The sequence below is a fragment of the Aptenodytes patagonicus genome, chromosome 2, assembly GCF_965638725.1.
Source record: "Aptenodytes patagonicus chromosome 2, bAptPat1.pri.cur, whole genome shotgun sequence".
NCBI classification, from domain to species: Eukaryota; Metazoa; Chordata; class Aves; order Sphenisciformes; family Spheniscidae; genus Aptenodytes; species Aptenodytes patagonicus.
The window spans coordinates 78459240-78472568 of NC_134950.1; the positions used below are offsets into that span (position 1 = coordinate 78459240).

Sequence of the window (13329 nt, forward strand, 5' to 3'; positions counted from 1 at the left end):
GCATTAGCTTCGGATCCTGCCGCGGTGGCTGCGGCAGCCTTGCAGCCTGTGCCACAGCGGGCGAGATGAAACGGGCAGCCGCGGAGGCCAGGCGCTGCGTGCACGGAGGGCGCGGGCGCCCATCGCTACCACCCGAACCTCCACCAAGGGTGGCAGCTGCACAGCGCGACTCCGGCACTGGTGTCGGTGACCGTTCAACAGCACAGGCGAATTAGCCGCAAGCGGCCCGCGCGGCCTGCCTTCAGCCTGCCCTGGGATACCACCTCAGCCGCAGCGTTCCCCGGGCGAGCCGGGGCTTGCCTTCGGGCGCCCCTCCCGGGGAGCTCGCCCTGCGCGGAGGGCGGCTGCTGAGGAGGGCGCGGGGCGGCGCCTGCCCAGCCTCCTCCAAACGAAGGGCGTCCGGAGGGCCTTCCCACCGACAGGAGCGAAACGAGCAGCGGGGCACGTCGACGGGAGGTGGCCGCCCTGCCGTTCCGGGCAGCCGTCGAGCTCGACGCGGAAGGAAGCCGCGGCACGCCCGCTCCCGCGGCCACCGAACGCGCGTAAAGGCAAGGGCACGCCGCCGCCGCCGCCGCACGGGAGCACTTCACGCCCCCGCTCCCTGCTGCCGTTGGACATGGCCCGGCGAGGCGATGAAGGCAGCAAAATCTTTCAAATCCTCCAGCCTCTTCCTTCCCGACTGCTGTAACTGCCGGCTGAAACCAAACCTTTGCCGTGACGGTTTTTCCGAGGCGTGCGCGGGCACGTCAGAGCTCAAGAACCCTCCGGGGCAAGCAACGGTAACCGAAAAAGTCAGCACACGTATGGTCAGCACGCGACGCGGGGGCCCCGGGGCCGCCACCGCGGGGCGGCGGGGGCGGGACACGCCGGACTCCGCACCACCCGCGCGCGCAGGCCCGCGCGGCGGCCGGGGCGGGGCGGGGCCGGCCCGCCTCCCACGGCACGGATCCCGCGTCTATTGGAGGGCGTACGCCGCAGGCGCAGCCAATAGGGAGCAGGAAGGCCCGCGCGCGGGCCTCGCCCGTCCGCCCGCCCTCTCCCTCTCCATCCCTTCCAGAGCCCCGGTAAGCCCGAGCGGATGACGTCGGCGCAGCGAACCTTCCCACCTTCCGCTCGGCCCTCCCTTCCGAGCTCTGATTGGCTGCGCCTCCCAGAGCCCTGTTATCCGATTGGTGGGCGGGAGCGGGGCGGGGCCTGGGGCAGAGCGGGCGCGGGATCCGCTGAGGCGGCTGGCGGCGGCCGCGGCCGGTGGGTGTGCGCGCGCGCGCGGCGGGGGCCGGGAGGAGTTGCGCGGCTGCCGCGGCCGTGCTGCGGGACCCCCCCCGCCCCCCCGCACGGGTGCCTCGCTCTCCTCGACCCCCGCTCTCCCACCGCCTCCGCTGCAGGCGCCGAGTGGCACGCGCCGGGCCTCGGCCGTTGGAGGCGGTTGGCGGCCGTTGCGCCTCCCTCCCTTCCCCTCCCCTCCCCTCCCCTCCCCTCCCCTCCCCTCCCCTCCGGCGTGAGGGCCCTCGCTGCTCTTCCGCGGCTGAGCCCGCACGGGCGGCCCGCCCAGACTAGCCGATTCCGAGGCGGGGGGCGTCCCTTCGCCGCGGTGCGGAGGAACGAAGGCCGCTGGGGAAGCCTGGGGGCTCTCGTCTCGGCTTCCCCTCCCCCGGTGCGGTGAGGGAGGTCGACCTGCTTGAAGCTGTGCCAGCGAGGGCTCCGGAGCTGAGGGGCCCTGCCCTGGCTTCTTGCCGGCTGGACGGTATCGGCCTGTGCGTGCTCCGCAGCAGCGGAGAGGGCTAAGCCTTGCCTGGGCAGCCGGCGTGCTTCCCTTCTGGTTTTCTTGCCTGTGGGCAAGCAGGCTTTCCCCACGTTTCGAATGGGTGTATATGTTCATGTATCAATGTAATGGCGTCCAGCACGCGTGTCAGGTAGTTACTTATCCCACTGTTTGCTGAGGCCGAACGCTTGCATGCCAGAAATTCGTTATTGTCAGCGCTTTGATAAACCCCCAACGTTAGACACTTAGATGAAAGTATGATGCCCACAACGTCTAGGAACAGTTTTGGCTGTTGAAGAAGGACTGACTGTCCGTGTAGGCATTTGGCTAGCTCTTGGGGTAAAAGTAGTAAGACTATGAGGACAACTAACAGGAATTAGAATAGGGAGAGACTGTGATATTAGAAGATACTTAAGAAGAAAAATCAAACTGAAATTTTAAACTGGCTACCACTGCTCACTTATTATGACCTTCCCTCAGTGCTGTGAAGATGTGTACTGAATCTTTAGGTAGTGGTGGTGAACTTGAGATTTTATATTCTGAATGATGTAACTCTATGGAAATATTTAATGGGAGCAAATGCCTGCTACTAAACTTTCTCTGAACTTAGCTTTTATGTTTCAGAAGATGTTTTTGATTCAACAGTTACAAAAAAGTTAAGTGCGCAGAGACAGTTATTTAGTATATTGTTTAGCAGTTGTTTAGAGAAAAGAAATAAAAGGCTGCAGCCCTCCATCTCCTGTTCACCTGTCGCTCAGCTGCAGATGGATTATGGTGGGAGTTTGCACCTCATTCGGTAGGCGCAAGTTAGACTTCTCACGGTGCAGAAGTTGACAGTAATTTTTCAGAGGAAATCTTATTTTTGTGTTGTTTTTTTAATTGGCTTCCCATGTAAAGGTACTGAATTTGCAGGTAAAAGATGTATTGACTTTTCTAAATAGCTCTACAAAATTGGGCTGAAGTAAAAAAAAAATCCAAACCAAAATAATTTATCTCCTTATTGTTAATTATGCGTGTAACCCCTCCTGCCATAATCATGCTGTGCTCTCTGTTGTCTTACAGTGATGCAAGACTTTTTGAAAGTAAACGGAGAGGACCCCCCACACCCCCTATTCCTTCAGGTCTGTCTCCCCGGTCTCATACATACATTACACCTGTACGTTAGTCAGCACTCATACATAGTCTGTAGCTGATTCAGGAGAAGATTGCAGGTTGACTCGTACTCTGTTGGAAGGGGTGCAGAATATGTGGACCTCCACTTTACCAGTTTTTGTTTTAAGTATTCTCTGGCTGGAACATCCAGTACATATTGAAGTTAAAAAAAAGAGAAATTAGAATTTGATGCATTTTGGTCATGTCACATATTAGACATATGTCCCTAGATATATATAATATATGTAATATATATATTAGGCGTGTATCATTAGACAGATGAGGAGATGGGAATTACTGTGTGTTAGGAGCTTTCTGCAAACCCTGTTGAGGCTGTGGTGGATTCCTCTAATTTTGCTTGTGCCTGTGTCTCTTCTGAAATCATGAATTCTTCACATTACCAGAAATACTTCTGTACATGATACATTGCAGAGAAAGACTTATTTGAATATGGAATAGAATAGAATATTTCAGTTGGAAGGGATCTACAGTGATCATCTAGTCCAACTGAAAATACATCGTAAACATGAGCATATCTTTTCAAGTCTGGCAAAATGCTCCTTCCTAGCCAAATGTCATCTTTCCTATTTCTTTAACTAAAAAATCGCTGAAGGAATTTAAAGTCTACTTTCTAAATCTGAGAAACAAGCATTGCTTTAAACACACAAGAGCTTTGTTTCTCTAAAATATAAAATGGGGAGATTTTAGTATGTTCTAAGTGGAATAAATAGTTTTGAACACTTGCTATGAATCTGTATATATTTTCTTAATCTGAAAGTTTACTAAATTCAGGCTTATTCATTCCACTTTTACCTCCCCTCACAGACTTTGCATGTAGTTTTACTTATTAGCTTCAGTGTTTCATTTTTATTACCATCACTGTAGTAAATGTCATCATTCTGACAGTGATGTATAATCTGTCTGCCTCTGCACTGTGCCGTATTCTGTCAAATAAGAGTGAAAGCACTGGTGATTTCATTTAACAAGGCCAATTTTTGTTTGACCATCTGTTACCGTTCTTTGCAGTCTACTTACCTCCCCAGGAGACCTCTGGTTAGAAGCAAACTCTCTCTTCCCCCCTCCCCCCCTTGTTTTCTTTCAACAAGAAAGAAAAGAGAACCTCAGTCTAAATGGCTTTACACCACAAAGCTCGTTGCTTTTTGGAAATGGTAAAGTGTCCAGACTGGCTAAATAGCTTGCAAGATCTACTGCGCTATTTCTCTCAATTAAAATAATGTATGTTTTCATGTATATGTATTTAGGAAAGGGGGAAAGCAGCCAAAGCAAGTAGCTGTGAAATGCATTTTATAACAGTAGGTATTTTGTGTATGTTTCAGTGTCAGTGATGGAAGCCCCCACCCACAGCACTGTGCACCTGAGCGACTGGCAGAAAAGTTACTTTGCTATTACCTCTGGCACCTGCGCACCTGGACAGAAGGCAGATGAATACCGTGCCAAAATCCTGCGTATTCAGTATGCATGGGCAAACTCCGAGATCTCTCAGGTCTGTGCTGCCAACCTGTTTAAAAAATACGCAGAGAAATACTCTGCAATTATTGACTCTGACAACATAGAGACTGGCTTGAATAACTACGCTGAAAACATTTTGACTTTGGCAAAGTGTCAGCAAAATGACAGTGACAAGTGGCAATCTGCCTTGACAACAGATAATGTATTTGAATTAAAGTGTGTGCAAGAGAGGATGCAGGCTGGCAAAAATTTCCAAAGCTCTCAGATGGCACCAACAGATGCCTGTGTGCTAGCTGATAAAGGGGTCAGTGCCTCCGCCGCTCCAGGTCTTCCTAAACTCAGTATCTTCAGCAGTGCCGGAGAGACTGAGCTCTGTGCTGGCTCAGCAAAATGCACGAGTCAGGGACCAGATCTCCTTGAGCATCCCTTGTCTTCAAAGTCTCTTCAAAGCAGTGTGCCTCCTGTGACCACAACTTCGGAAACGCTTCCTGCCTCTTCAGCCTCCTTAAACGAACAGGTTCATATAGGTTTCCAGGCCACTCCACTGTTTGGAAGTAAAGAAGCGACAAGTGGTAGTTCTCTGAGAATGTCGAGTAACTGTCGTGATGGACAACATTTGTCTCCTTCCAATCAGTCAGCTATACCTGCATGGTCCGCAAGTTCTGGAAAAAGAAAAGCGTTTTATGGTCTGGCTGATGAAGGCAGCACTGTGATTCCTAGCCTTGCTCCGTGCCAGGCTTCCATTAGTACAGAAACCGGTAGTTTTTCAGGGAATAGAAACAGAAATGAAGAGAGCAGTGTTCCTGGTTTTAGAACTGCAAAAGAACAGCTGTGGGTGGATCAGCAAAAGAAATCTCAAAACCTACCCCAACGTGCACCAGTCTCATCATACGGAGGTGTAAAAAAATCGCTGGGTGCAGGCAGATCTCGGGGTCCATTTGGCAAGTTTGTTCCTCCAGTTCCAAAACAAGATGGAAATGAAAACGGAGGAGCACAGTGTAAACCTCATGCAAGAGGACCGACAGATCCATCGCTGCCTATGGATGAACGACTGAAAAACATAGAACCAAAAATGGTCGAACTCATTATGCACGAGATCATGGACCACGGGCCTCCTGTCAGCTGGGATGACATTGCCGGAGTTGAATTTGCTAAAGCTACCATAAAAGAAATAGTAGTCTGGCCTATGCTGAGGCCAGACATCTTCACTGGGTTACGTGGTCCTCCTAAAGGAATTCTTCTCTTTGGCCCCCCTGGGACTGGCAAGACTCTTATAGGCAAGTGCATCGCGTGCCAGTCTGGAGCGACTTTTTTTAGCATCAGTGCCTCTTCTCTGACTTCCAAGTGGGTAGGCGAGGGGGAAAAGATGGTCCGTGCGCTGTTTGCTGTGGCGCGATGTCAACAGCCGGCAGTGATTTTCATCGATGAAATTGATTCTCTATTGTCTCAGCGTGGAGATGGGGAGCATGAGTCGTCGAGAAGAATAAAAACTGAATTTCTGGTCCAGTTAGATGGGGCAACAACCTCCTCTGAAGATCGTATTCTCGTGGTTGGAGCAACAAATCGACCCCAAGAAATCGATGAAGCTGCCCGGAGGAGACTAGTGAAGAGACTGTACATTCCTCTTCCAGAAGCCTCAGCTAGGAAGCAGATTGTTACCCGTCTAATGTCTAAGGAGCACTGCTCTCTAAATGAAGAGGAAATCGAACTGATAGTTAAGAAATCGAACGGATTTTCTGGGGCAGACATGACGCAGCTCTGTCGAGAAGCTTCTCTGGGCCCTATCCGCAGCCTCCAGTCCATGGACATCGCAACCATCATGCCAGACCAAGTACGGCCTATTGCTTTCCTGGACTTCGAGAGCGCCTTCAGAACTGTGCGGCCCAGCGTCTCCTCGAAGGACCTAGAGCTGTATGAAACCTGGAACCAGACATTTGGCTGCGGTAGATAATTGCATCCAAACTGTTTCACTGAAACACTTCTTTAGCGCTGTCACATATTAAACCCATGATAATTTAGGGTGTCTGCACTTTTTTGTTTCTGTCTTTGAAATAAATCTTCCTATGTTATGCAGGCAGATGTCTAGGCCCTGGCCTGAGGTTTAGCCAACTGAAAAGACCGTGAGAAACTGCTGGTCACGATACGAGAAATTGCTGAACACGAGTAACAGAGTGAGAAGCTGACAGGAATTACAGATGGCTGCTGTGAAAGGTGGACGAGTTTCACTGATGTTTAAGGGGAAGATGGTTAAACCTCACATATATTTGAAGGGAGTATTGGGGGGAATATTGCAAGGCCCACTGTGCTGTATCAGTAATGCCCTGCTAGGCTGAGGGGACCCAGGTAACGTTATCAGAAATAGCGATTTTGGGTAGGGATGTAGGAAAACTGGGACTGATGGGGGAAGGTAGTTAGGGGTGCATTGTTTGGGAAGAGACAGGAGCAGAGGAAGGAAAGAGTCAAGGTGGATATGGGAAGATTAGAAGGGTGGGTAAAAGGGGACGGTCTCATGTAAGCAGTGCTCTTGTCTGACAGCCCTGTGCCACACCACTGCAGTCTATCACAGCTTCTTATTAAGTCCTTTTTCTGATGATTTTCTGCTTAATCTTGCTTTCTGTGCTGTGGATGTGTGTTATCAGGTCTGGGCACCTGCAACTGGAGAAGAGGCCGTGGGTCATAGGGGCTGTAGGGTCTGAGGGCCAGCCATGGGCTAGCCAGTGTGTTTAGGGCCAGGTGCTGTAGGGATCCCGCTGTGCACGCAAACCTCATTAGCAAAACTCACTAGCAAACTTCAAGCTGGACTAGCTGGCAAGTAGGAGGAAACCAGCACCTGGAAAGAGCCAAGGTATAAGCCAGTGGCAGGGTAAGGGGGCTCAGGGTCTGGGCATGGATTTTAGATGAACTCAAATCCCATGGCGATGTTTGAAGGCTCCATCAGCGTGGTGTTCTTGTGAAGCTGGAGCGTGGGGGGCCTGCGTGTCTCACTGGTGAGCTTCAGTCCTGTTCGGCTGGAGATGAGGGACAAGATGGGGCTGTGGTGTTGGATTTATGTGAGTGCATTTGCTGTGTATGCGCGTGCTGGTAAAGGCACTGCTCGCTCTCTGTTCTTTGTGTGTGTGTGTGTGTGTGTGTGTATGCATGTTTGTGTGTCTGCCATTTTGGATTAGGGGCTCAGCCTCACTCCTGGCTGGACCCGCAAGCAAAACCAGCGGCAGCTGCATCCATCAAACTAAGGTGGGAGAAGCCTCAGTCTGAGAGTGCACCTGACTGGGCTCTAGCAGCGGGGAAGGAGAAATCCCGTGTCCCAACATCAACTGGGTTCCTCTACTCCTTAAAAAATCTTCATGTAACAATGGTAAAATTCCTGGGTACCTTGTACGTGGTGTTCTTACCCAAGGTCTGGAAGAAATGCACCGCCTTTTGTTTGCATAACCTGTCCTCGCCCACTGGCTGGACAGAGCTGCCTCTGAATGGAAAACAAATGAAAAGCTTTCCTTTGGATTCTTTTGTTAGTGTGGCAGAGCTGGCTGCGGTGGTGTCCATGCTTTATTTTCAGTGTTTCAAAAGCACTTTTTCTCCTATTGGGGAAAACAACTAGCTTTTAAGCTCTGCGTACTTAGATTTTTCTAAAAATGCATCAATGCTGTTTAGCTAGCATTTTTTTAAAGCCATTTGGGAACTACAGGGGCTATGAGATTATAGTGAGCCTTGAGTTCAGAGTAATTTGGAAGACTTGGTGTTTCTTAGAGCTCATCCTGGTTTAAACATAAAAAAAGTCAGTTCTATTCTTAGCTTATGTTTCTAGTAAAGTATGGTATGTATTGGAAATTGTTTTTCAGAGATGTAAAAATTCAGGTGTGCGAATTTATCTTAATTTTTGAAATAGTGAAAGTAGAATAATTAGATTATTTTGTAAGAATAAATGTGTGGTGTGGTCCAAATCGATTGACTTTTGTGCCACTTGGGTAAAGATTGAGATTAAATCTGCTCTTGCAAGTTTAGCGTTGGAGAGCTATAAACATGTACTAGGTAAGATTTTTGCTCTCTCCAAACATCTCTCCAGCCCTAATGAAAACATGTTCTTTAAAATATTGTCTCGGGCAAGTGAATGAAAACCCCGGAGACTTCTGATTGTCTCGTAAAACCTAAGGGTTGCTCAAGGGTAATAAAACCCTTATGTATGATTAAATAATTGCCTTATTTATGCTGGGAATTATTCTGGTATGCTGTGTGAGCATACTGTGCTCTTATGTGTGGATCTGAATATTCATATTTTAATGGAAATGGCTGTACTGGCAGGACCAGTGAGAATGCACATGGTGATGGAGAATAAAATGCCGCCTAAAATGACAGGGACTGGGAGAGAAACGCTGTGCCGCTATGTTTGTCTTCTGCAAAGTGGAACTTGTGAATGAGATACAAGGTAGAACCGCAGCACCAGGCAGGAGTATTCTTCCTCCTGCTTCTTACGTTATTCATTACTTAGCACCCTCTTGAATTACATGAGCATGCTTTTGTTTTAGAAAGCACACAGAAATAGTGAAAGGGAACATTAGGTAAAGTTTATTCTTTCTCTTTTTTAGTAATGATGCAGGTAATACGACTGTCCCTTCAGCCATCTAGCAATATTCAAGGCTTTGCTGCAGGACTCACAAGTCAGCAGGACTTAGCCCAATATGTGTTTCATAACCCGCTATAACAGTGCCACCAAACAAGAGATTAGATCGCCGGTAACATAATTTCACAAAATACAGAAAATTGCACGGAAGTAGGGCATGACTGTAATTTAAGGGAAATGGTGCAGATAAATCCACTTTAATGGATCTGTTTGGTGTATGCAGAAACCTATGTACTTCATTATTTATTCTTTTTGGCTGGCTGAACTTCGTAAGAGGAAATGCAGGACTCTCCTCTGGTTTTGTGGTTCAGTAACATTTGGTGCACAATCTCTTAGTTTCTCTCAAACAAAGGTAAATAATTGCAGTCCTGGAAAGGTGAGGTGGTCTTAATAATCAAGGCAATTCAGACTCTTCATGTTCTCGGTGCATCTTGTATTTGAGTTAGCTAAATTGTCTCGGAGCAGTATGAAATCCCCAGATGAACTTTCGTTTATAGGAAACTGTGCCAACACAAGTAGGTAAAAAGCTGATGAAGCGGCAATGATCATCGTCTGCTAATGGCAAGGGGATGAAAACCAGACTGGCCTCTAAGAGCATCGGTAAGATTGTCCTATTGAAATAATGCAATTTCTGTTTTTCTAATAGAAATTATGGAACTCCCAAGCCAACATGTCATTGGGGAAAAAAACCCACCAAACAAACAAACAAAAAACCACTTTTCCTATTAAAATTATAATTTTGATGGCAGTGAGGGATTGGTCTTGGTGAACACTTACGTTTATTAAGACTTGGACGATGCTTTGAACTGTAGATATACAACCAACGCTTGCACTCGTCTTCAAACTCATGAGTGCGCTTTCCTTTGAAATGGAAATGAAAGCATGGGCTTGGGAGAGTTTTGAAAGAAGGCTCATGAGTAGTTTTCTTACCTGAAGAGATACTCTGGCAGGTTAACCTTGGCTAACAGCCAGCTGCCCACCCAGCCCCTCACTTGCTCCCCCTCCTCAGTGGGACGGGGGGAGAAAATAGGATGGGAGAGCTTGTGGGTCGAGGTAAAGACAAGGAGATCACTCACCAGTTACCACCATGGGCAAAACTGACTCAGCTTGGGGATAATTAACTTATTGCCAATTAAAATAGATTTGGGTAGTGAGAAACAAAAAAAAGCAAACATTGAAACACCACCTTTCCTCCCCGCTGTCCCAGACTCAACTTCACTCCCAGCTCTCCTACCCTGCTGCCACGGGGCTCAGGGGGGTGGGAGGTTGCAGTCAGTACATAGCAGTTTCTCGCCCAGCTCCTTCCCCCTCATGCTTTTCCTCTGCTCTGGTGTGGGCATTCCGTGGACCACAGTTTCTTCAGGAATATCCATCTGCTCCAGCTGGGCTGTCTCATGGGCCGCAGTGTGGGTATCTGCTCCACCGTTGGAATCAGCTGTGTCCAGCACGGGGCAGCCCCTGGCCTCTTCCCACAGAAAGAGATGAAAGACCATCTAGGATGATTGTGTGTTTACAGTCAGGAAAAAAAATAATAATGTTTTTTTTTTTTAGAAGTCGATCACAAAATTCCAGGCAGTGGCTTGTGAAAATTCCTACCCGATTCTTAACAGGTTTTGAGTTCTGTACTGTGGGTTAAAATGTAAGAAGAGATGAAATTGCCTAGGCTTCTGCTTTTAAATTTAGAGTAACTTCTATGATTTTTTTACTCTGTTCACTGATACTAGTAAAACTGTCTTTTCCTGACTTTTTACCTACAGCCAGAGGAAAGGATGTCTCTGTCAGTTGGGATGGTCCTTCCACCTAAACCTGTTACACAGAATCGTTTTGATTAATAGGCGACACCAGTTAGAAATATTACTCGGTGGTGATTAAGACCTACGAGTCTGTTTTCTCCTTTTCCAGATAAGTAATTTTATTTTCTGCCAGTTACAACTAGTGACGGCTTATCCTTGCAGATCTGATGTAACCAATGAGACTTCTTACAAGAGTTGTCATGAAATAGCTTGTGCTCATATACTTAATTCAGTATTCCAAAGAAGGAGAACTTTGGCCTTCATTATTATTTCACCTATGGATTTTTTTTTTCCAAATATGAAAAGAAATAAGAAGAGGTGTGAGTTATTGACATAGGAAGCTTGAATGCTCTTGGTATATCGTATTTCTTGCATACCAATTATTTGCGCTACAGAATGGATATAGCTCTGTTATAGTGAAGAATATAGCCACGTAAGTAGAATTATAGAGACTCCTGATTTTTCTTAAATTATGGAGAATTTTTTTCCAGAGACGGCATGAACTCTGGAAGCTGGTTTCTGCAAGCTATTCTGGTGCCAGCTACCCCTAGAAAAAAAGGGAGAAAATTCAAAAAGAATCAACAGAGAAAATTGAAAAGTGTCGCGGGGAAACTGATTACATGTAAAGATGCGAATAAACTTGTGTACTTTGAAGTTATTTTGGCGCTGATGATAAATTTTTCACTATCTGTTGATGGCTTAATGTTATATAAAAGCATACATTTAGCAGTGATGTCATAAAATTAGGCAACAGAAAAACTCCACTTTCAAGAAGGTCACAGAAACTCTGGGCTGGTATAGCTACAGCTGGAGAGAAGGAAGAGGTAGAAAATACGCTTGTAGTGACAAGGGAGGAGGTAAGAGGTAATTTCTTCCCAGGTTCTGTGATGAGCCTGTTATTTTCCGAACATCCCTTGTGATTTTTTTTCCCAGTGATTTTAATGATAAATTCAAAAGGTTCCACCCTGCTTGATGCGGTGCCTTACTGTCACATGACAGTGAGTCTTACAGTTGACTGAAAAAAATTAAATGTGATAACTAAAACGTCGTGATATCAGAAGTCGTTCCAAAACCGGAAGTTTTGCACCAAAGAAATGCAAGAGAACTCGAGATCAACTTTTCAGAAACTTTTGCTGTCATCTGCTAAAAATATATATTAACGCTCTGTCTGTAAATGTCTCGGAAGGGACAAACTTGAGCGTGCTGGGGACTGCTCCATTGTAGTTTCATTCGCAAAAACGATTTCTCATGTGCTTTTAAAAATAGTTATGGTAGTACAGCTCCCCACATAGTCACGATAGTACAACCCCCCTCCTCTAGTGACGCCAGAGTAGGGGTAATTTGTACCAGGGAAGGTTACCTTTCATCTGTATAACATAATCCCCGTGAAAAATAGTATCTTTTAAGAGTCTCATTGCCCTTACAGCAGTGGAAAAGGAGTACCGCCTTATTTGTATCGCTATAGGGGGACATAGCCATTGCCTGTAGGCGAGTCCTAATGTCCTGGCAGATCTGCCTGCAGATGCAGGTGGCAATGGCACTGCTGCTTCTCATCCTCCACAGGCTGGGGATGTCTTTCCCGCAGCGCTGTCAGCAGGAAAAATTGTGCGATGGGATACGTGAGCCAGATGAGCTCCAATGCTTGTGCTAGACATGCATTTAGGACAGACTTAGCAAGACTAAAAGATGCCTTGCTCAGTCTATCCTATATAAGGTTTAGAAATTTATGGAGAAAAAGTGATCCACAACAAATCCACCCCATTTCTAGTAACAGCAGTCTTCTCAAGGGAAAGTAACACCTCTGTAGTGTTGACTTCATCTTTTTTATAGCCTGCCACCAGATGGAGATCTTTTCCCAAAGAAGTCCACCCAATTTCTTAAGGAAAGCCCAAGGGTGGTCAAAGTTATGTTTCCTTGTTTTGTCGCTTAAAATCATCCAGTATTAATGACTTGTTACTGGCATGTTATTAAGGATTATTGTTGATTCATTGGGTGGACTTCGATTTTTAAGATTTTTTTGGAGGGAGCTGTGAAAAACAGCCTGACATCTCTAAAACTCCCTGTTTAACAAAGATAGGATTTTTAAAGATTAATTTTACCTTGTGTCTCAGGCTGTAATATTACACTGGGGTTGGGAAAAGAGGTGAAAATCCCAGTACGGTGCGTTTGTGTTGAAACTGATCCTCGATCCTAGGAAGTTTAATAGTGGGGTAAATGAGCAGATACGAGCAGTCTCCCAGGCTGAAGATCCTGAAAATGCATTGAAATGTAGATATATAACAGGTAGGTAACAGGAGCTGAGCCCAATTAATTCAACAGTCTCAATTCATTTGAGTATTGGTTGATAGCAAATGGCAGTTGTTGCTCTCTTTGTGTTGCCTCGCAAGTAAAAATCATCAGTGCTATCGTAATAGGGTCGAACATCTGGCACCACTCTTACCCCAGCGGTGCAGGGACCTTCTCCTGACCCACCCGACAGAAGTCCCAGAAGGCAGAACTCCTATGTGCTGGGTAATTAATTAACTTTCCGGGTG

The 13329-nt window shown here is 47.0% G+C and overlaps 1 protein-coding gene across 3 annotated transcripts; it reads left to right on the plus strand.

Moving 5' to 3' along the window:
* The first annotated feature begins 1031 nt into the window (after window positions 1-1031).
* On the plus strand, window positions 1032-6447 carry FIGNL1 (fidgetin like 1). 3 transcript variants are annotated; one of them, XM_076330287.1, is made up of 3 exons: window positions 1226-1248; window positions 2825-2883; window positions 4252-6447. In XM_076330287.1, the coding sequence occupies exon 3, from the start codon at window positions 4260-4262 to the stop codon at window positions 6333-6335; it is 2076 nt and encodes a 691-aa protein (XP_076186402.1). In that variant the 5' UTR covers window positions 1226-1248; window positions 2825-2883; window positions 4252-4259; the 3' UTR covers window positions 6336-6447. The 3 variants fall into 3 exon arrangements, with proteins under 3 accessions (XP_076186400.1, XP_076186402.1, XP_076186399.1); XM_076330285.1 differs by lacking the exons at window positions 1226-1248; window positions 2825-2883 and adding an exon at window positions 1032-1064; XM_076330284.1 differs by lacking the exon at window positions 2825-2883 and having other exon boundaries at window positions 1233-1248.
* The last annotated feature ends 6882 nt before the right edge of the window (window positions 6448-13329 follow it).

Coding starts and splice junctions, on each gene's coding strand:
- FIGNL1 (XM_076330285.1), top strand. CDS start 4,260: ATGGAAGCCCCCACCCACAGCACTGTGCACCTGAGCGACTGGCAGAAA.